Source organism: Micropterus salmoides, unplaced genomic scaffold, assembly GCF_014851395.1.
Source record: "Micropterus salmoides isolate LMB-PRFRI ecotype aquatic unplaced genomic scaffold, ASM1485139v1 Ms_hic_scaffold_3, whole genome shotgun sequence".
Taxonomy (NCBI): Eukaryota; Metazoa; Chordata; class Actinopteri; order Centrarchiformes; family Centrarchidae; genus Micropterus; species Micropterus salmoides.
In genome coordinates, this window is record NW_024042261.1 from 33,526,365 (window position 1) to 33,551,083 (window position 24,719).

Sequence of the window (24,719 nt, forward strand, 5' to 3'; positions counted from 1 at the left end):
CACAATAACCAAAACCACATTAGAGATCAATATTATTCTATTTTTAGACTTCTATTAAAACGGTTATACAGAACAACTGCAAACAATCACAAATTGCATCTTATATACAGCAAGTGTAGTGTGTGTGCATGCATGTATGTATATATAAATACGCACACACATACACACACACACACACACATATATATATATATATATACACCCCTTAGCATGAAATTAAACCATTATGATTTTAAAACAAATAGAAATTTGAGGCACTCCTCTCCTGACTGCCACTCTGTTCCCACAACAAATACACACATCTTTGAAATATACATATTTTACAGTATTTTTAGAAAATGGCTTGAGATTTGTTATTGAACTGTGTTGCAGTGCTTTTAAATATTACATTTTTCAAGTCAGTTGTAATCCAAAGTTTAAAGAGTATCACTGATTTATTATTTTTACAGTTACTCCTTTCAAACTGCAAGAATAACATAACAAAACTTGGAAACAATGAGAACCTAGTGGACCGGATTGTTTTCCTTTTTTTTTTTTTTTTTTTTTTTCTTTTTTACAGTTTATGTGAGCTGGATTCAGAATGGCATATTGGCCATACCTCCGGGGCCATAGCCAATGGGACTGTCCAAAGACATTCCACGCTGTCTGAGAGACTGGGGGCCCATCATACCAGACTGTGGGTGGGAAGGGGCCATCATGGGTCCCTGAGGAGACATTAAAGGACCCTGGGGGCCAAAGGGATCCCCTGGAATTGACATGCTTCGCTGCTTAGCCTGCATCATCATAATGTTTTGCTGTGCCATCAGATTGTGTGGGTGCTGCTGGGAGGACATCATGCCTGGGTATGGATTGGAAGGATGGTGAAGAAGGCTGTTCGCCATCATGGCTTGCTGTTGCTGGAGTTGCTGCTGGGGCACCATGCTTGTCCTTCCCATCATATGTCCAGGGGGACACATGGGGCCCATGCCACCAGTAGAAACCATTCCCCTAGTGCCCCCCTGATGAATGCCCATGCTTTGACGTATTCCACCATGTGAAGGGTGAGGTGGCAGCTGCTGTTCAGCCATCATATTCTGTAGGTTTGCTAAGTGGGGGTTGGATGAAGGACCGCTGCTGTGGGGAGGGCCAGAAGAAGACAGATGTTTGAGGAGCTGCTGTGGAGTAGGCTGCTGGGATGGTGGCCCCTGATGTGGATTCTGATGTGGCTCACTCTTGGGAAAATATTGAAGAGTGCTACTGGGCTTGTCAGAAGGAATGATGCGGGAGAGATCAAACTCGGGGATCCCTGTGTGAGTGGGTCGTATGACTTCACTTAGATCTGGGCCATCCCCCATGGGCAAAGAGGCAAATGAGTCTGAGGGGTGAGAGGGGCGTTGGTGAGGATGACCTTTGCCAAGCATGTGTAATTGCTGAGGTGGCAAAATATCTTCATTAGACTGAGAGAAATTCTGTGACATTCCTCCAATAGGTGAGTGCATGGGCCCATGTGGTGGTGGCTGGATGCGAGGAAAACCAGCCATCTGGTTCTGAGATATAGGTGAGACATTGCAGGGCCCCATCCCATCAGGTGCACCTACTCCCATCATGGCAGAATTCATGACAGGCATGCCCATGTGGTTTGGGGAAGAAAGCACAGATCCTGAGGCATCATGGGATAGGTGCTGCTGACCTTGGCTTACTAAACCCATTGGGCTTTGTGGATCACTGTGGGGACCAATGGAGCCCTGGGAGACAAGTATCTGGGAGGTCTGGGGGTTCCCCATGTTTCCTGGTGACAAAAGAAGGTAAGAATGTTAATTGGACATCTATTAATATTTTCAAATAGCACTACTTTAATATGAGGGTTTAGGCTGAGAGGTTTTTCATAGGCAAAGCAACATAGATCTAAAAATTAACAAACTTCATTTATTCACCGATAGCAATGGGATATCACTGAACCGGAGCCATTCTACTACTTCCTTTTTGCATTCTGCCGAACTGTATAAGGTGTTTGTTGTTTACATACCTCCAATGCTGACACCAGATAGAAGCGGTCGATCTGGCAGCATCTCATCATCGGAAGTGGCAATTGTTTTGATTGCATCGTGGTAGAGAGGAGTAGAACTGGGCATGGCATACTTTGACATCTGAGACATGATGAGAGATAAAGGATTCTGAGATGGAGGGGCATCAGGGGAGGAAGTGAATGGCATACTAGGATTCATAGATCCTGGCTGGCTAATTGGAGTAGAGCTGGAACTTCTTGGGGGAAGTGACTGGCCTGCAAAGAATACAAAAAATACATTAATGTCATAGCAGTAAAAGAACAGAATTAATGATGAGCTAAGATGATTTTATCTTCTGAGTGTACCTGTCTCAGTAGAACTACTTCCTCCGTTGCCTACTACCTTCCCACTGGTTGGACCACCTGGACTTGGAAGAGCTGTTTTAGGAGACGCCCACCCCGGAGAGCCCACAGCCATGGCTGGGGACTTGAGTCGTCCAGGAGAGGCAGATGGAGAGTGCAACACAAGGTTGGAAGACCCCATTACCTGGGGAGACTTCATGGAAGAAGAGGAAGGAGTCCCAGCACCAGAAGTAGGGGGAAGAGGGGGGTGATGCCCTGCAGATGAGATCTGTGAGGGTGACTTCAGTCCAGGAGCAGAGGGGGAAGGTAGAAGAGGAGATGGCTCTTGGTTGAGGGATGGAGATTTGAGCTGATGAGGAGGAAGCACGGAAGGAGACGGTAGAGGGTTAACATTGATTGACAGGTCAGAGGAGTGCCTAGGACCGAGGTCTGGTCCCCTGAGGCTTCCAGTCATTGGCATATGACTAAGCCGTGATGTACTTCCCATTTGATTAGGACCTTGGTCAGGCCCAAACATCTCAGGGCCAGACTGTTGAAGATAGGACCTTTCCAACTGTCCTCCAGAGAAGGGACCTTGATTAGGAAACTGGAAGGGGCCATCAGGTACTGGGATCATTCCCTTACTTACTCCTCTTCCATTGTGTGAAGCCCTGATTCGTGAAATCTCTCCTGGGCTAAACATCTCACCCAAAGGCCCCCCTCCAGAAGGACCTCCTCGGAGCTTCTGAGATAGCATCATCTGCTGTTGTTGCTGAACATTCATCTGGTTCATGTTCAATGTGAGGTGGCTCCCCAGAGGAGAATCCACCAAGTCTCTCATCTGAGGACCCCCTCCAGGAGAACCCATAATATCCCTTGAGCCAGGAAAATCCATAGGATCACCTCGAGTGGAGGGTGGACCCCTACCCATTCCCAAATTGGGAAAGTCTGGGCCCCCAGGATTATCCATAATTCTTGAACCAAGGTTGCCCTGCTGCTGCTGTTTACCTAATCTGTCATGTTCAAACCTAGGAAGCCCCTGCATCTGCCGTTTCTCCATGATGCGAAACATTTCCTCACGTGTTAACAGATGCTCTGGGTCACCTTGCAAGTGCTGAGGAGGTCCACTGGGGTAGCAACCATGAAAAGGACCTCCACCACCTATGTTGTTGGGCATATCATCTAGCCAAATCATTCCTGGCCTGGTGGGCCTTTGGGCTCCTAGACCCTCCACTGATAAAACACCGCCTGTACTACCAGGAAAACCCCCTCCGCCAGGTGGCCCTCTTTGCATCTGTCCCAGGAACCTTGGGCCACGGGGTCCCTCTTGATGCATGTCTATCATTCGTGCATTTCCACCCATTCCTCCGCCCATCATATTGCCAGGACCCCACTGCTGGTCTCCAGGCTTGCTGTGGTAGGGAGGAGGGGGTCCTCTCATCATCATGGGACCGCCATGCATGCTCATCTCAGTCATCATTCTAAAGTGCTGGGGATGTGTGGGGGGTTGCATATCTTGTTGTCGTCTCTTCTCTAGGTAGTATTCTTCTTGAAGTTTCCTCCACGCCATTTGCTCTGGGGTCAGCCCGTCTGGTCCAAGTAAGTGACCCATGTCAACCACAGGTGAAGACAGCTGGTGATGAGGGTGTTGTGGTAGGTTATGGTGAGAGTCCATTTGAGGGCTTTCAAGGGCAGGTCCACCAAGGGACTGTGTCTGAGAAATTATGGACTGAAGGGGTTCTTCATATTTCTTCATCCCACCCATCGGAGCCAAGGCTGACGATAGCATATTACTGCTACTGCAATTTCCACAGTTATTAGTACCACTGTCACTGTCGTCATGAATACCACTCCTATCAGTATTGTTGTTATTATTTAGGTTGGAGGAGTTATTACTAGCATTGTTGTTGGAGCCTCCTGTGTCTACATTGCCTCCACTTGCCCCACTGCGTAGAAGCAGCCTCTCTATGTCTCTCAGTGTCTGTAAAGAGCGCTCCCTGTGTTCCAGCTGCTCTTTGGAAAGACCATCTGTGTTCCCTGGGCCACTCCTCTGGCCTGCATCACTCTGTAGGTGTGCAGATAGGATTGAGGGACTCCCTGAGGGGGAAACAGTAGCAACAGGAAGAGTCATACCCCCTGCACCCTCTCTATCTCCATTTCCTGTGACTGGGACCGCAGGTGTGGCCATGCCTCCTCCCTCTGACCTATGGGCAACAATGCTGTTATTGCTGGAGGCTCCGCCAGGTCTGGTCTGAGAGGATTCATTATCGGAGTGTCCTGTTGATGACGGTGTCCCTGCAGGATGCAGTGGGCCTCCAACTCCTACAGAGGCTGGGCGTGGAGTTCCACTTTGGGATTTAGGGGTACCTGTGGGTGGAGAGCTGCTGGAGTTTATCTTCTCAGATAGGTTAGGAAGCTTCCCTGATGGGTGGCCCTGTGGCAGCCAAAGGAGAAAAAGAAACATGTTCAGGCTATTAAAATACTACTACTACTACATTATTCTTATTTTTTGTAGCAATAGTTGTAGTTACATTATATAGTACAGTATATTGTCTATTTTTTAATTCACCAAAACACATTGTGCACTTCGCTTTCTCAGTAAGTATTCACAGTAGAATGAAAACCGGAACAAAAAGGAGACAAAAATAGCTATACAAATCATCGTTCCCACATACTTTGCAGCTGTGGAAACACTTTTACTCCCCTGAGGTTTAACAGGTTTAAGACAAACCTGACATTTTGTTTAATTTGCCACTGAGCTGTGGATGTCTGACCTGCTCCAACTTGGTGCGTGGTACATTTTGCTGGTGAAATAGAAGGATGGAATCAGCCTGTCCTTTCATTACTGCCTCTGCAGCACTGTCAAACAAAGCAATATTACAAATTAAATGCAGTTACATAATAAAGTGTTAAACTGCAGAGCTAATCAAAATCTAAAAAGAGACTTAATTTTGATTCTCCACTTCTAATGTGAAAAATTCACTTGCATGGCAGGCCTATAAATAGTTCTCACCTGTTGGCTAGGCTGGTTGTGAAAACATACACCACTTGCTGTGACGGCTGAGGTGGCTCTGCCTTTAGCCCTGGTCCCACACCACATCCCATCACAGGACCTCCAGGTTCAGTCATGGAACCTGTAGACAGGCGATCAGAGAGGCCCTGGATAGGACCTGCCAGCCCACGCTCTCCTGACAAAAATGAGCAGCACACTGTTTTAATTTGTCTAAAGTGGTATCCTGGTTTGTAATTATAATACCAGTACATCATTTTGGCTACAACATCTAAACACTAGATGGAGCTAAAACACATACAGTATAAAGTCAATTGACTGGAAAAGTTACCCAAAACTGGCATCCTTTTCCTTTCAGTGCGTGTGCAGAATATGTAAATATACCTTTAACCAAACTGAGGCATGGCAGGGGATTTCTATATGTAATTCATGCAGCCTTCACAGTTGGGGTCACAATGACACTACTGTTACTGAGGACTGTGCTACATTCAGACAACAGCAAGTGGCAACTTATTTCCCTGACAGACTCACGGTGGGTTGCAGCGTGTGGCTTGTCTTCATCTTCTTCTGTGTCGGGTCCAGAACACCATTCATCTCCACTATATGGCTGTTTCTTCTCCAGAACACAGCGCCGCTTACTGCGCATAACACCCTCTAGAGGAGAATACACACACACACACACACACACACACACACACACACACACACACACACACCACTATCATAGTATTGTCCCTTTAAACGGTATTACCAATGTTGTATCATTCACTACACACACTGTTTTAATGTGGTTTGCCTAAAATCTGAACAGTCTGATAGCAGAATCACTTCAAAACAATAATCAAATGGTCTTTGTTAAAAGCTACATCATAAAGTCATATTATCCAAATGTACCATAGTCATGTCATGTAAAATTAGGGATTATGTTAACCAGAGCTACAGCATGTTTGTGAGCCAAATTCTGGAAGCTTATAAAAAGGTGAAACTCAGGTTAGTGAGACCATGCTTAAACCATCCCCTGCTGCTGTGACCACACATGCATTCTCATTCTTGTCCTGTCATAGGACAAGCTGATATAAAGCCCTAAACAACAACAATCAAAATTGACATACATGCAAATTTTCTCTTTTTGCCTCTGCAAAAGATGAAACATTAGAAAATAGTGAAATAAACTGAGTTGACTTTAAATGTTTCTTAAATTTACTTAAATATCTAAAACATTACAAAACAGAATTATCAATATAGAGGTAAAATTAAACACAGCAATTATTTGCAGTTCTGTTCATCTCTGTATTGGTTTTCTTTTCGCAACAATATACCATGCTTACTAATCACATTTGCAGATGCAATGTTTTGAAAAGCATGTGCTGAGCCTTCTCACATGGTGCAATTACGATTTTGTGGATGCACAGGCTGCTGTGCGCCAGTGTGTGAAAACGGCTGCAACAAATACGTAGCAGCTTTAACATTTCCAGAAGGTAAACTGCAGTAGAAGAGGCGGAACCAACTTCTGACAAGAAATAAAACGGTCGGTTTTAAACAGTCAAATGGAAAATGGTGACAGAAAAGAAAAGTACACGGGCAATGTCCCTGATTACTGTCACATATTTAGATAAGCTTTTTCAAGGTTCATTACTCAACATCCATATGCCAATAAAGACATCAGATGAGCTTGGATAACCACTAAAGTCTGTGAATGTACAGTAAATAAGTTTGGAGTGACAATACAGAGAAAAGAACAGCAGAGGGAGAACTGCTACCATGATACAGAGAAGCAATATGAAAAGAGCTGAACTCTAGTCTTCTGTGAATGTTTTTATACATTTTTGTTGTCAGCTTCCGTTTACAGACTATTTGTCTCTGGCTCTCTACAGGTTTCCAGGTTTGGTGGCGGAGTGATCTGAGTAGAGGAGGGAGGCTTGTGTTTCATTTAAATGCACTTTTGTTTTTCTACATGCAGTTATATCACAGGGAATGAGACAGAAAGCAAGAGACCAAAGTTGTGTGGATGGTGTGTATGTATGTCTGTGCGGGTGGAGGGGGTAGGTCAAATTAAGCCAGAAGGTATTTCCCTTCAAATGATCCACCCTTTCCTTCATTCTCTCTCACTTTCAGCCTCTGTCGTTCTTTTGTGTTGGAACTATGCCTCTCCTTGTGTGTGTGTCAAGGTGCGTGCAAGTATGTCTGTGTGCTTTAATGTGTGTTATGTTTTTGAAGAGGACGTTCAAGTCATGTACAGGAAGCCCAGATGAGTTTCACAAAATCACATCTGCATCTCGTCATCTGCAGTCAAAAGCTCACGTGACTGCACAAACACTTACATAAGCAACAGCACACTTAAATAAGCAACAGCAAACAAATGCAAATCAAACACTTTGTACTGAAGCACCTGAACACGTGTTTACAGACACTCACAAAAAAGAATTTTAAAGTTTTCCCACCTGCTCATTGTCCCCTAATTTAATAACCTCTCTAGGCTTACAAAATTTTTGCTACCTCATAACCTGTCTCTCTCTCCGTTTCTGAGCTCTACTGAAAGCCCAGATGCTTTTTCATCTGGGACACGTCACTGCAGCGCAGGCATGGCACAAACTATCAAAAGCCAGGGGGAAATTCTGACGCTTCACTGAAAGGTCAGGGCATTTCAGCAAGAGAGAAAACAAGTTCTTCTGTCCTCTCAGTCCTTACATTCACTTCCTGCTGTGGAGGAGGTGAATGCACGTAATCTGGTATTTCGGGTTAAGATTTGGCTGATAGGAAGGTAAAGGAAGTGAACTTCTGCATACTTAGTACAGAAACGCACTGTATACGTCCTAGATGCTGACACAGTTTCCTCTGTGCATGCATGCCTTACCTCCTCTGGCATCCGTTTCCAGGGCTGAAGGAATGGCATTTCTTGATTCACCGGAGTCAATGGAGACACTTCGCTCCCGCTTGGATTTGGTTTTCAGCATCCCTCCAACGCTGCTCACTGATTGGCTGACAGTCTTCAGTCCAGGATTGCCAGGGGAAATCTGGTTGGTTTTGACTCCATGGCTCCCGGCACCAACGCCCTTTGGACCCAGGTGGCCAGCAGCTCCCTGCTGCTGCTGAGCCTGCTGATTTACACTGGGTATTTGGGATCGGCTGTCACTGGTGACCTGCTTGCCATGATTGGCCAGTTTATTGTCTGGGTGCATTTGACTGGCTGGTGATTGAGGTGGAGGTCTGATATGGAGAATAGCTGTGCCGGTTTGTCAATGGCACTCACATTGCTTACAGGAGACACTGATGGAGAAAAGAAAAATCACGATTATCAGTATTTCAGACAAAATTCTGTACTGGGCCCTTGAGATGAAAAACAAATTCGGATTATTTTTCTACAAGGATTGATATGGGAGTAATACAAATCTGACTGCTACACAACCAGTAATTTGAAAATGTAAAATAATGCATCTTAAACTTTCAAAAATTATTATAATGAGCCTGTACAGAGTGGGTTCCAGGTTAGGCCTTTCAAGCAAACATGTCAGCCTCTTCACTCACCTCATCTCACCCAGACACTCAACTGATGCACTGCCATGCTGTTCTCCAGGACACTTCACTGACCACACATGGACCTGGGGGACACCAAGAGAGTAATATCATCAGTGGAGACAGATAGTACTGACTGTAAATGTTGCTATCTGTCACTGTCCTCAGCCTGTGGGTCAACATCAACTTTGCAAGCAAAGACAGAAAAGAGAGGAGCTAAAAGATTGATAGGAGACCAAGGCCAAAGAGACACTGTGAGGTAACTGTTCCTTTAAGAGAAACAGAGCAAAGACTGAGTTTCAGCCGGGGGAGGGACCTGCAACTCAGAAGTAGCTCAGCAGTGTTTTAGGTCCCTCCCCCTACCCAACACTTTACAAACCACAAAAACTCCACCACACATTCCACAACACTGTCTGTAGCAATACCTGTCTCTCCCTCCCTAACTCAGAAACTCATTATCTCAATTTCACACTTTGAGTTAAAGCACAAACAGGCAAAAACCCATTACCTGCTTTTTACAGATTTTACTTATGGTCTATTTAGGCACACCACCAAACCTCAAGAGTTTATCACCATTGTTTTTAATCTATTTTAGTGTGACCTGAGAGCCCACACAATGAGGCCTATGCCTCAGCTCTTAGATATCCACTTTACAAGCTTTACTGGTAATGTTAGGGGATAAAAACAGCCTTAAACTCAGCAGGATTCAATAGCAACACTGACCAGCACATGAGGCATCATTCTGAGTTCAAGTCCATAGCTGCAAGCTGAAGCACCATAGCTACCCCCTGTCCATAACCCAAAGCTTCTGATTTTAACATTTGCAACTGGGGTGTGTCGAAGAATGTGTGTGCAGTCTACAAACTAGTTGTACACACATTTTCTTTCTTTCTATCCCACAATAGATTCTTGTGCACAGAGCATTAAACCGTTCTTCAGTATTTGCAGGTCTCAACAAGACCGTTCCACACCTGTTGCTGGTGAACAATAGTTGGTCAAAACAGTCATCACAGCATGTTCAAAGACATCTAGACAAGATCTTTGGCTGACATAATGTAGATCTCATGTAAACGTTTCCATTGGTTTCCTTTATTGGCCGATGACACAATCCCACTGATGCACACGGCATGGTCAGTCAGGTCAGCTGTCTCGCTTTAACAGAACCATCTGTACAACTCACTCACCTTGACAGGTAATGGTAAACACAATGCTGTAATTAGTCATTAACTAACACAGGCTCAAGTCAGCACAAAAAGGTGCCTTGTTTGCTAGCTGAGGACTTCATCACTCATTAACTCAAATAGGGACAGTCAGACGTCGCAACTGTTGACAAAGTGTGACTCACCTGCTTTGTGCAACACAAAGTGGAGGCAGACTAATCATATGGTGAGGCGCTGACCTTCGAGTGGACAGTTGAGAAAAGATAGGCCTATCTAAAGTGAATACCAGTCTAGTACATATCAAGGAGACTCCCAGTAATGTCTAATTGCTAACTTGTAGTGATCATCAAGTTAGCAAGGGAAAAGCCTGAAGAAGGGTCCAGTTTGGACTGTAAAAGAACTCTGAAGCAGGTACAAGTTCAAGTGAGGTCTAGTAATTATTGTGTCTCACTTGAACATTTTGTAAACCTGGAGTTATACCATTATCCTTACTCCTTGCCACGTGTATGAAGCCTATATATAAGTACTCAGAAAGAAGGAACATTACAGTAATGTTAGAGCAGCTAAAGCCTTTTGTCTTGTCTCAGATTTAAAAAAGCGGCAATAGGTCTTAAACAAAGAAGGTAACTTCTATTTGTACAGTGCTGTTTACAGGCTTCAAAAATTATTTTATCTGGATGAGTCTCAAGACCCAGTTTGTGTTGCAACATCTGGAGAAAAGTGCTTCAGTGCATTGCATGCATAAATAGTTATTTACAAAGTTTTTAGATTAGATCTGTGACATTGAAGGTCTGGCTTAAACAAATAATAATTTCAGAGTACAATTTTAAAAAAAGAAATAAATATTGTGACGGTACAAGAAATTAATTTAAGGCCTATTAATACTAAAATTCTATTCTCTACTGTAGTAATATTAGTCTTGCAAATCTTTATTTATTGAATCATGTTAGCTGGTGAAGCAGTTTCCCATACATTGATTTATTTGTGGTGACCCGCCACAATATCAACGCTGACTGCCACATATGATTTCTCCCACTGCGCTTTATGAAAGATACGGAGCTGGAAAGGGGGATCAGATGTGATCCGCCTCTGAGCCAGGAATGCTGGTAGTAACAGAGATGGAACGATTTCTGTGTGAAAAGCCTAAGCCAATATACCAGTATTGTATTACATGTAACAGTGTTTTTCTACGCCACTGGTTCAGGAAAGAATGTGGCATCCTGGCAGATATTCTTTCCGGGTTGTCCAGGTTAGCATGCTGTACATGATTGCTAGTCAATATCGACTGGATTTCCCAGAAAATCTGACCCAGAGTCTTCAGGTAGGATTAGGCATACAGCCGTCAGAGGTAAAACAAAAACCTGGAAAGTGGATCGCTTTTATGTGAGGTTACAACCCTTTCACACAGAGGCAATAAAAAAAGTGATTCATGTCATTAAAAAAAAAAAAAAAAACTACAAATAGAAAAATATAGAAAATATAAGAATGCCACTTTTTAAAAAAGGTATTGTACTATGTATTGAACAGCAGTACAGATACAAGCAAAATCTGACTTGCACATTCTGCTATCAGCTCTCATTTGTTTATAAAAAAGGCATCCACTAATCAGACACACCTTAAGTACCAAAACTAAACTTAATTGGTGTCATCTGCATTCATTACATCCTGACCTCAATACATGAACATAACAAGACAGTTAACAGCTAAGCTTGAAGAAGTGATTAGTACTTAATTATGGTGACATTTGAATGATGGAATTAAATCAAATCAACCTGGCTGCTATGCAATTAATTTGCAATAAAGTCAAGGCTGTAAAATCAGAGTTAATGCCCCTTAAGGGAGCCGTTGCCTGCTCTCCTGCTTATTCAATCCATTTCTGCCAAAGCAGGTTTTAACGGTCATTTTCAGTCTAGCTTTTGTGTTCATGTTGACAAGGTTGCAGCTCTCCATCTGGCCTCACAGACTGTAGCTTTCCTGATCAAACAGGGTCTCCTGTAGTCCTTTTTTTAATGGTTATGCTTTTCAATGGCAAGAAAATATGTTGCTCTCATACATTTGTTTCTTGGATCTGTCCAAAATGCGAATTGCACTTCTTCACCTAACCACTGAAGCCCTTTAACCAATATATAAGATAGATACGAATACAGGGTAAATGACAAACATCTGACACTAAACATGAAAGTATTGACCTGAAAATGATAAACGGCAAGAGATAATGAATGGATGGATAGGTGAGGCCTGATTAAGACCTAAGTCTCACTGTGCAAAAGAGCATGCAACACAGTTTGGATATGTACAAACCCCAGTTTACCTTGTTACGTAAAGGGTACTGCCTCCTATGACTAATCACACATACCTGGTGTGTACAGAGACTGACTAATCAAGGCTGTGAAATTACCCATACTGACACAAGCAGCTGACCAATTACTGAGAAAAGGAAAACTTTTTAATTATCTCTGACACTGCTAAAAGCTATTTATTGCTAAAGTAGCGTGACATTTGACTCTCAGATTTAGTCAAATATACATTTCTCAGTATTTAGCATGCCCACATGCAAGCTCACTCTAGCTAGATAAGTACAGAATTAATAAAAAGATGCAGGAGTACCAAGGACCTTATTGGTTCATTGTAAGTATGAGAAAATAGTTTGTATTATAGTTGATAGATTTAGCAGTGACCAATAATTCAGAAATTCCTATTCCTCTTTTCAAGTTGTTTTATTATGTGCCAGCACTATTTCATGATTGAGGTCACCAAAGCTGGGCCTGTGAAAAAGTCCCCTGGCTTAAGTAACAACAGTGGTAGATCCAAGATTTAAGGACCAGCAGTATTTGCCCAGAGCACCAGGAAATGTATGGATGAGATGCTGAATAATGCTGAACCAACTCAACAGTCCTCCAGAGAAGAAATAAAATCAGAACCAACAAAAAAAAAAAAAAAAAGACACACATCATGTGTTGAAAGTCTGAGAAATGTCACTGGGAAACCTCTGGGCAGCCGCAGACCAGAGCATACTATCTACCATCAAATGCCAATAACAATATATGGCCACATCTACTCCAAGGCCACGTTAACAGGTGATCATGGTGTGTAGAAGAGATCAGTTACGTCCAAATTAAGCCAGTTAAATTAATGAATGCCCCCCCCAAAGCTTTTCCAAAACAGCCACATACACTGCAGAGCTGTTGTCATTAATCAGAATTATTTTGTTTGTATCAAATAATATCGCAGCAGTGCAGCAGCTTGGGAATGACTGCTGGTTAACAAGATTAAAAAACTGAGAACAACTATATTGTTAATTTGGCTATATTAAACCACAGTACAGGTAAACACAAAGAGCAGGAGGACATTGAATAGACATGTAATGGGCTGTCACTCAGCAGAGTCACCGGCTGTGTGTGTGTGTGTGTGTAACAGGTACTGGACTGTATTGCAGCAAGGTTAATTCGTCAGTTCAATTCGTTTAGTTCTTTTTCTGTTGTTTAACTTCTTCTGTAATCATGCATTTTAAACATTAATACAGCCAATCATACAACACAACTGTTGTCATATACCTGTTTTCATGTTGATTTTTTTCAGACGATGTCCCGGCCATGAAGTAATGATTTGGTCAACAAATGAAAAGAGGGTGAAGAAGAAGAGATTCGGACATGTCATGTTTTAAGGTTTCACGTTGGACAGTGATGTCTACCAAAACAACCTGGAAACACAAATGTGGACGCAAATCGTTTTCACGTGAAAACTGTTTTAAAATTTAGGGGGCTCAGTGTACACAAAGTCTAGTTTGCTACTGTAGGTAAAACCTGGATGCCCTCTTCAGTTCATGTGCCAGAGGGCACAAAAGAGCTGTTCTGGTTTTCTACAGCTAGGGTAGGTGGCGTTGGAGAAACTAGCAAGTAACCAACTGAGAAAAATCCTACCCCTCCCTTCAGGCATCCCTCAAAATTGCTTATTACAGTCCTGCAACAGCCACAGATGCCAGACTTTTTTTGTCAGAGCATTTGATTTATTGATTGCAGTCGGTATGTAAAGAGAAGTTCAACAAATATAACACAAATGCATCTGAAATAAATTGCCTAACCCATCTTTAAGAAGTATTTTGCTCACAAATTAATCATCATTAATCAATGACTTGACCACGGAGATTGAGCTTACATCCCAGTTCACCAAGACATACTGTTGTTGTGATGTTAGCTATAGTAGCAGGAGTGTAGGATTGCTTTTTGGAGCTGGTGTACTGGCTTTGGGACTCATCTCTGCATGTTTGCTATGCAGCAGCAACTGTGACGACCGTTTGCTAATCCTCAACTTAGCGAACGTTTACTTGTTCTGTCGTTGTTAGCTCTATATCATGGTATTCGATTTGCCCAGATTCGCTTACCACCCATACCCATGTATCACAGAAAATTAAACTGTATTAAACCCATTTAGATTGTCCATGACTTGACAACATTCACTGTTTTTGCACTGCATTATTCAGTGATGGCATGTGTGCACCCAGCAGCCAAAGCTGGCACACCAAGAGTAAACATGTAGCATCAAGAAAAAGAGTGTGTCAAGGGGACAAAGACAAATGGAGTTAAGTAATAATAATAATCAAGTATTTTGAAGTCATCACCTCACGAAAACATAGTTGCTAGCTTGCTGCTAACACTCTCGGTGCTCCTCCCTGACTGTCCATGAGTAGAAACTGAAGACCGGTAGAGAAATATAAAAACAAAAATATGAGGGCTGGCATTATTATGTTCATACCCTGATGTGCATTAGTTTGTGTTATTGCCTCCTTTTAAGTATGTGAGATATTTATTAAGCCTCTTAATCAAACGTGTTGCTGGAGTTTCTCCTGTTAAAGCAGATATCAGCTGGGCATTTGTTTACACAAAGTTGAGCCGTTATCCAATCAACAAATGTGTTAGAGCATAAAATGTTCTCCTTATCTGACATTTTCACAAGTTGTTTGGGAAACAAATTCAATTTAACAGTTGGACCTTTTCCAGATGCGTCACATCACTGCTCCAAACAAATCAGGGAAATAATTCAATGAGTTTTAAATTCTATAGCGCGTGGTCTTTAGGTATAATGCCAGTTCATTTAGGGCTATGATGATAAGTACAAATACACACAAAGCAGGCCAAAACACACCCCTACATTCCTTCAGCATTAGTGGAAACAATCATCCCTGTTTTCAGTTAGGCCTGAAGGTTTGATGAATGATTTAATTTAAATTGCCAAAAAGGTATTTGCCGTTGAGTGTGGAATATACTTTTTTCCAGCTGACCATCCAGGAATGTGTTTTCTAAGACAATCAGAATTTGCGCGTGCGTGCGTGCGTGCGTGCGTGCGTGCGTGTGTGCACACACCTACGATAAGAGGTCGAGCTCCTATTTAGTCCCACTGGGTCACACAGTACTCTGTATTTTTAGAGCGTGCTGGTATTAATAGACCCAGAAAGCCCTGGGAAGTCAGGGCCAACAGAGCGAACAAAATACGAAGCCAAGTCCAAAACACAGATGCCACAGAGCAGCTCTGTGGACCAACACCAGTAAACACTGAGGCCAAAGTGTTTAACAGTACTGATGAATGAATAATGTGTATGACGCAGGAGCGCACAAAGTTACACAGAGATGCACAGTTGAGACTTTTTTGACATCAACTGGTTAACAAACTGCATTTGCACATGGCGCCAGTCGAAATGTTGCCTAGGAAAACAAGTTAAATGTTTTTGGCCATGCTGTGCTCTAACTTAGGACAAGGCCATAGCTAACACAACATGTATGACTGTTAACAAAATAAATCCTCTCTGAAGGACTATTCTAAGTTAAAGCCTGTCCTTGCGGAGTCCACCAAGTTCTTCTTCAGTTGTTGTTATCTATTATTATGGTGATCTAACGGGACAACATTCATGTCAGGTCGACCAGTGTGTGTTATCTGTCTTTTTGATAAAAGGTTCAACTTGATGGTTCAACCCTTTAACCTTGATAAAAGTTCAAGAGCATCAACGAGAGTAAAAGTTCTCAGCTGTGAATTTTAATAATTATAGGTTTTACTAATTAGTTCTCACCACCAAAGGCATAACTTTCACTCAACCATATCATGAAAATGTTAATTTTTATGTTATAAAATATTTCCATACTTCATCTAAATGTCTAGCCGCCATCCTCAAATGACTGAAAATGTGCAGTACACGCGCAAACAAATATTAACAAATAATTTTTTTTTTTAAATTGTTACTTGCTAGCGCATTAAACTTAATAGTTTGAAACTCTTTTCTTCTGTTTTGTTTTTTTTACAGGTACAATCTTTTAAGAATAGATTTTGTTTATCCAAAAAAGTTCTAACGTATCTTTTTCTTTTTCAGTGTGCTACACAAGTTTTGTTTGTGCCACCAAACATTCAACCTCTCTAGCTCAGGTGCGGCTTCTTAAAAACGTTGGTTTATTACAACCTGCTCAAATGAAGTATTCATCACCCCTCTTCTGCTTTTGTTACACACACGTAATGTGGGCTATGTGGCTGGTATAAGGACTCCCTTGATGTCTACACACAATGGTTTCAAACAAGCCCACAATTGTCCCCTTTACCACTTTCCTCTGAGTTATACATGCTGTATGTGACAGAGTTTCTCCTGGGGAATCTACTTGTGGGCCTTCTTAAATAAATGTATCTACTCTACAATGGACTGTGAATAATTATATGAAATAGGACATGGACAGCTTTGAAGGCTTTTTTGTTGGGACAGAGAGTCCATAAAACTATACAACGCCATTTAAAAATAACTCGACTCAGTGAGAATCATCTCAACATAGAAAAAAGATCTGCTGGTACATTTCAAACAAGGAGGAAAAACGCAAAGTCAACTTTTTTTTGCATTTCTGCTTTATTATCATAGTGACAGCTGGAGGGAGACAGGAAAGACGAGTGAGACAGAGGGAATGACATTCGGCAAAGGGCCCGGACACGGACCTGTAAGGAGGACTCAGCCTTGAAACATGGTCCACGGGTAGAGCCCCTGTCACAAAGTTGAAATTGAAGACAAACAGAATGATTTGCAAGCCATGTAATTTTAGAAATATCAACAAGGATGATGACAGGCAAGCTCTGCCCGTTTAAAATATGTTGAATCATCTATCAAGACCCTGCCAACTTTCAGTCATGGAAAACAGACTCAGACCAATGACATAAAACTGCTTCCAAGGGACAGCCATCAGTACATTTTGAATGATTATTGGTGCCAGCACCCATTAAAATACAGCCTTTAAACTCTCTCTCATGAATGAAGTTTTAGATTTTGCATTCTTCTTTTGGAATCATGGACAACCAATGTGTGAAAAACATTTCCCTCATCGGACACACGATTGATTCCAAATTATCAACTGAGAAACTACCCATCTTGGAGAAATGATTTGGTGTTGATGCAGCCAGTGTGAATGTTTCTTAAACAGAAGCAGTAGATTCAAAACTCATAACTTTTAAGTAGAGAGGAGACTATATTTGTAAGCTGTCAGAGGCTGTAGGCAAGGAAAGGACACAACTGGAACTGGAACAAAAAGTCTTGCAGGAGGAAAAAAATAAAAATAAAGCATACTGCATGTTTGGCATTTTTTGGTCAGAGCACTCAAGTGGGCTTGCTAAAAGTCTTACAGGCGGGGAAACCCTGTTCATAGATTATTGACCATATTTATTTTTTGTCCTTTTTCCTCCCTCTTTTCTTAGATCACATGCTTTTCCCAAAATGCACTTTGTTTTTGTGCAGCTTGGTGTTGTAGGAATGGATTAGTCCAGAAGCATAACGAGAGGTTACTGCAGGTCAGCATCCATTTGAATAAACATCTAAAAATTTGAAGGATTCAGTTGGTACAATGATCTATCATGTTAAACCTTAGATTTAAAAAAAAAAAAAAAAAAAATTAAAAAAAAAAGGTATTTGGGTAAGTTAATGTGATGTCTGTGATCTGAATAGCTTCCCTCTCTGCACTCTCAGTTCTGAGTCTGCTCACAGTACTTGTTGGGGGTAAACTGCAGTGCATTGTGGGACAGTACACAGGTGACAGCCAACAAAAAAATAAAAAAAATCAGCACACTAGGGGGGTTGTGGCAGGTTGCTGTGACAACATAACATGTCACAGGGCTGAGTAAATATAGGCTAACCAGTATGCGATGTGCAGAGAGAAGGGCCTGCAACACAGGAAAGGCCACGGGAAAAGAGGAAAACAGAGACATTTGTGAAGATCTCAAAGCATCGCTGTCTTTTGATGTAAACAGGCCTCACTGCGCAACGGTGACAAAAGAGATGACCTAAGATGTACCTTCCTTTTTACACCAAGGGAAAATATTATGAACCGTACAAAAAGTAAAAGGATATTTTAGCTAAAATATTAACTGATTAAATGAAGCCAGGATTTCCTCTGATTTATGTGTGCTACAATCAGGGTGGGTTGTGCACACATTTGTCTCATGTGTGTGCTGGACTGGGGGAATTTTGCAGAAGGCATGGAAATGTGGAATGGAAATCTACACAGGATTTGTTTGCTATTCCAGACAAACACTGATAAAGATCTTCGTAACATGCTGGAAATTAAGTGGTAAGACAGACTGTAGGCACCTAGTCCATGGTTTAGCCTCAGCTCAGGGACAGCGAAGTACTGGGCTCATTTTGTACAGAGGGTCAAGGGTTGTATCCTTTCCAACACATTCTGGGAAAAAAGCCAACTAGAGTAAGAAAAAGACCAAAAGCAGCCTCAGTACAGACAGAAGGCGAGCATTACGGCACAGAAGCAGTTCGAAAACGGAAGGCTGATGGACAGAAGCCATTCACTGTCAAGCTGAACAAACACCTACCAGTCTGCACAAGACAGGACGACCAGTCCATCCAATCAGATACAGTGTCTAGTTTTCCCCACAAGTCAAAGATCATGATTGAAAATGAGTAAGAATGCACTCCACACATGGTTCACACAAATTGAGGGTTTGTCAAATACATTTTTTTACATCTGACCTTTTTCAGATTTGGTGAATTACCCAAATAGAAATGTAAGGGGCTGTTCAGGTTGGGCTAAAACAGCTGTTGTGACTTTGGAGCGATGGCTGCGTGCGGCCTTGCTCTTTAGTCCAACAGCTAGCCTATTTATTGTATAGTAAAGAATATTATAATCACCAGAAGGGATGGGTAATGATTTACAAATTGTCATTATAGAAAATCTAATAGTTTATGTAATTATTGTCTGGTCTTAAAAAAATACATTTTCCTTTGATTTTTAGGGCGCCTGGTAGTAACGAGTCACTATCAGGTGTCTGTAAAACGTGTGTATGGCACTTTCAGTTAGGCTACAGCGCTGTGAGATGGGCTGTATGCTCAGGTTGCAGCCTAATAGTGTTAAGGTCGTGCATTGTGTTCTGCTGCAGAGGAAATAGAGTTTCTGTTTACAGTATACAGAGAGCCACCACAATGTCTCGCAACCATCCTTTATCAGCATTTACCAACTATGTACTTTGCTACTCTCTCCGGCGCTGTCACAGCGCTAAAACGAAGTGTGGAGATTACCAGCTACAAGCCAGGCTAAACCAGTGAGCTCCCAACTACAGGCAAAAAAACCTAGCATATTTCAAGTCTACAACAACTACTCACAGTAATTTGAAAGCAAAGCACCCTCACTGTACTTTTCTTTGTGTGTACATGAGTTCCTTGTGACCATTAAATAGTACTTTTGCTTGAAATGCCCATCCCTACTAACCAGATTCACCTGACTGCTCAAGCAACTCCATGCATATGTTTGATGACTAGTATTTGAATATTGGCAGTGACCTTGAATTATATAGTTAATTGTAATTAAATACAGCCAATCTCAACCTCTCGTTTGCATTTACCATTGTCCTGCTGTTCCACATCGACCGGCATCAAAACAGGAAGAAAGCGGTTAAGTACTAAAGCCCGCGTCTTGCTGGATTTGATGTGTGACACTGACGAGCCGCTAGAAAAATATGACACGCTAGAGAGGAGCCCAGCATGCCGTACCATAGGAAAACAACGGTTTTGCCGACAACAGTGAAATACCCATGAACAGTGACCAAACTTTAGCCTAAACATATCCTGAACTGAAGGGGAGAAAGTTTTTCAGTATAGTATATTGTAAGTTTCCTTAAATAGATGTATGCAAAAAATTTTATAAAATTGTTTTTGTACATTATAGTCTCAGTTTTCTTAGAATGGTGTATTGTACGTGAGCGTACGGAGTCCGCCTAGCTGTATAAACTTTAAACATTCATATTTATTGAGAACATTTTGTTTAATTGCCACATTTTGTTGTAACAATCACACAAAATAAAACCTACCCTACTTCTCCTGGCCGGAAATGCCTTTTGCTATGTCGTAACACATATCGTAAAATAGCGAATACTGCTGAAAAGACAGAAATCTAAGCTTTACGATAGACCCAGTGAATAAAACTGTTTTTGTTTTTTTTATTTTACTCACTGCAAACCCCCAGAGGTGGCGACAGACACAGCATCCGGATGCAGAATCAGTTACAGCCTGTTTTCTGTGCATTTGTAAAAAATGTTATTTGCAATACACATTACTTAAAAGGGAATAACGGTGTACACAGTGATAAAGCCACACAGAGCTCCATGAGACCCGCAGAAATAATAAAATACTAACTGAATTCAAACACCAGGCCGTCAAACAATCATCTACCAACTCATGAAGAGTTCAGCATTCACATACCAGGAAGTAACCAGGTGATTTTCTGCAGCGCATGAATTAAAATGTTGCGCATCAATTCGCCAACAGCACTTTGTTATCCTTTTTTTAACCAAAAAATTGGCAAAGTCAAACTAGTATCAAACACTCTTGTACAAAACTTGGACAAACCCCGCCCCTTCACCCCGAGAGGTCCTGCACACTTTTATCACCAGAATGTGTCAATTTCTTTGCTACAAGCATTTTAACCCTGCTAAGGATTATATGAACGGCGCTGTCAGTTGCTCTGTGCAAACACTGGGGTTTGCACAGAGCAAACACGCCCAATGGGGCCTAAAATATTTGTAAAATATGTCTGCTTCCAATCAGCTTTTGATTTCAATCATGATTTTAAGACTAGGTGATGGAAATCTAAGTGATATTATGTTATAATGATTCAACACTAAATTTATGTAACCTTATTTAAGTATTTTGACATTAAAGTGCCTTATCACTTTAAAGCACAATTTGACATGCAGTCACAGAAAGCATGAGATCTGCTACATCCTCAATAATTCTTGTGTTTATTATCTCAAACATGAGAGATGCAGTCCTTAGTTCCCACATTTTTCTTTCATAGAGCAGACTTAGCTTTACGTCGCTCATTTACTCTGTTTGTAATATTGCTAAGAAGCTTTGATGATTGGTTATATCTGATCAGTGTTCAGGCCTCATGGTGAAGGAGGAAAGTGGGCTCATTGGTCATCAAACCTGTGATCACAACTGCAGTTGCTTTATTATAGCTGTAAAGTTTTACTCTGATGCATTTTCCTGTTTGAGTCATCTAGTTTAACACAGCATACCAATTCATGTCTTTGCTATGCTCAAAAAGAAAAAAAGTCACACAGACCCAAAAATATACTGGACATTAGGACAGTTTGGCTGATTCACCTCCCTGTAACTGTAACCATGCAGAATACACGCTGTGCTCTTTACAAAAATTTTACATTTTTCTTGTGTTCACATCAATTTTGAACACGGCATGAAGAAATATTAATATAAGAAATAATTTAAGCATCCACTGACACTCAATTTGTTACACAATACTTTCAAAGCAGAAGTGCTGAACAAATGTGAACATCTGTCCTCTTCAGGTTAAATCCTGTGGTTGGTTCATATTACATTTTCACTTCTAACAAGCAATCCACAGTTTGCTTGTAAAAAGGACCAAGACCTGCATGCTCACAAGGTCTGAGTGTGGTTATCTGGTGCACACCTGAGTTCAAATGGCATTGTTCTCACTTGACCTAACAAACTTCAGTTAAAGAGCCTCAACACATTGTTCTGACTATGCCTGGCATAAGTGTGCCTAAATATATGAATGTAATTTCAAAGGTTGAGGAGCAGCAGCAGTGTGGATAGAGTACATTTGTCTACAAAGACCGTATGCAAAAATATGCAAAAGACAAGGACACAGATAGGTAAAGAACCACAACAGACGCTGTAACATTAATGTGAACTATACTATAAGAGTGATAAAAATGCTTAGCCTAATTGCTTTCTATTTAGGGATAAGACTGGGACCTTCACTAGGCCTATAGAGTCCAGTACTTAAGCATCTTAGTATATTCTGTCGTGTGGAAATGTTCTCAGTATCACATTATTCTTTCATAGCTCACCTTTGCAATGCTCCCTGTAACTCACCCCAAAGTTCTCAGATCACCTAACCAGATAAGAAACACTTTGTCAGCAGCTCACCAAATCTGTCTCTGCTTGCACTGGAGCAGTCTGTGTGGACATGCAGTGGCTCAACAACAAACAAAACCGGCAGGGACTTACTGTACAATTACAGATACATTAGCCTTGTTTTTGTCACAGGAAGACTGTTTCATCATCACCTGTTCATTATTCAAGGTAAATGTACAGAAATGTACACAATTACTTACTAAAATATTTATGGAGTTTGTGAAATAAAAACAAAAAAATATCTGGTCTATTAAGTCCAAGCACTCTAGATTGTCACTGTAATTGTCTCACAAAGTGTCCATTATCATCTACTGCATCCTCACTTAGAGGAACAAAAAACAAAAACAAAAGCACAAAATAAAACAGGCTTTCATGAAGGCCTACAGGTAGGCAGCAGACTGACCTTAGAAAAAAGTCAGTAAAGGAAAAGATGCTCTTAACTAATAGATATTTAATTTCCAGTGGAAAGTAACGCACAGTGTACTGTGGCTCTGAAAGACAATTCGGATCAAGTTGCAAACTCTGTTAGGTGCTATATATAGCTCACCAGGATATTGTAGATACACAAACAGCATGAAGTGCCTGTGTGTGCACACACACAGACAGGGAAAGAGAAAAGCTGTAGTATCTCACTCCCTGAGCAGGTTTAAGTGCAGCAATATCACACCATATTCAACAGGCTGAACTAGCAGGGTCATAGGTCAGTATAAGTTTACTCGACTGAGACCACACACACACACACACAGAGAAATTAGTGCGTGGGACAGAACACCCATTTACACAGGCCATATGACTGCATTTAGCTTTAGATTACAATGTGGTACGAACTATTACAACATTTTAATTGCGACAACTTTAACCAACTTAACGTTTAAGTTGTCAGGAATAAATTCAGCTTGACGTGCACCTACACAGAAAACTTGTCTGTGTGTAACTGAGTCACAGCGGGGCAGGAAGCGCCTCTTAAAATTAAAGTATTTTGTACAACACAGAAATCTTTTTTTCTACATTAAAAAGGTAGCGTTGACCACGGTGAACAGTTCAGTGGCAGACGGTGTTAAGCAGCAGCAGTATTAGCTGCATGTTGGTCTCTACACTGAGTCTGTTTTGAAGTGACAGGTATCGTTACGCAGTCTGTCACCTATTGAACACAGTTTAGCCGCTTAGCACAAAACCAATCAAATGCTGCTTTGGCTGCGTCTGTCAGATTAGCTTACTGACAAGCTAATATTAGTAATTTAAAACATCTGGACTGAGGTGTGCTTATCGGCAGACTGAGAACGCGAAAACACAAAGTTGAGCAAGCACCGCATTCTTGTTAGGAGGATTTAAGGACACATGCCCCTGGTGTGAACCCCAGCGCTCATGAGTGGAGACTTGCTGCGCCAGCCAGGTCCGCGGGCTAACTTAGCATGCTAATTCATGTCTTCGCTAGGCTACTTGCTTGTAAACTGTCGTTGCCGTAGCACACATCTGCAAGCGAACCTATGCTAGCTAACGGGATTTGAACTTTGTTATCGGCTTGCTAGCGAGCCCGGAGACTTCGTAAAAAGAAGAGAAAGTTACGCGAGTCCACGCATAAGGAAGACGGCTCCGAAATATCGGAACAGCTAGCATGCTTGGGCAGTGACAGTGTTTTGAAATGCTGTGTACTGTACCTGGTGTTTGAGATCAGAAGAGGCCGATGTCAGGACTGACGGCCAGTCGACATTCCCCGGAGTGGCCGCCGCCGCCGCCGCCACCGCTTGCTCCGTTCGCCGTACCACTGCGCAAGATGATCCCGATGTTTGATAAGAAAGGAGCTGGTGCAGTTTGACGGAGGTTTAGAGGGTGATAAATAACACGGCGTGTCTAGGTTGAAGTTTCGGTTGAAATCAGAAGACGCGTCACCTTGCAGCGGTTCATGACTCCCACTATTCAAGATGTAGAAGGGCAGGACGTTGCATTTCTCAGCGAGTCCATATCACTCCCAGCCGCTGACAATAATTAGTGTGGCCACACGGGCATCCGTATGTCACTGTACTGATATGTCATGCTGGACTTTTGTGCTGGTTGAGAGTCGGATTTTTTTTTTTTCATTCTCTTCAAAATAATCATAGTTGTTTAATTTCAGATGATGGTGATGCCAACACCCTGAAATTATTATTTTTTTCTTGCAGACCTAAAAATGCACTGTGGGTTCCATTTCCCTAAACGTGGGAGAATCAATCAATCAAACAGCGGATAGTGCGTCATTTCTTTCCATCTGATTAGGCCTATCTGATCCAGCAAATCACCTTTTCCATCTCA

At 41.8% G+C, this 24,719-nt stretch overlaps 1 protein-coding gene across 1 annotated transcript; it reads right to left on the minus strand.

The window, feature by feature from the left end:
* Positions 1-19: 19 nt before the first annotated feature.
* On the minus strand, positions 20-24,719 carry bcl9l (bcl9 like). The gene is made up of 9 exons (XM_038693220.1): positions 24,089-24,719; positions 8,862-8,935; positions 8,191-8,603; positions 5,868-5,990; positions 5,340-5,514; positions 5,101-5,185; positions 2,351-4,760; positions 2,006-2,260; positions 20-1,768 (listed from the first exon to the last, which is right to left on the minus strand). Exons 3-9 carry the CDS (start codon positions 8,513-8,515, stop codon positions 576-578), a joined length of 4,566 nt encoding a protein of 1,521 aa, XP_038549148.1. The 5' UTR covers positions 8,516-8,603; positions 8,862-8,935; positions 24,089-24,719; the 3' UTR covers positions 20-575.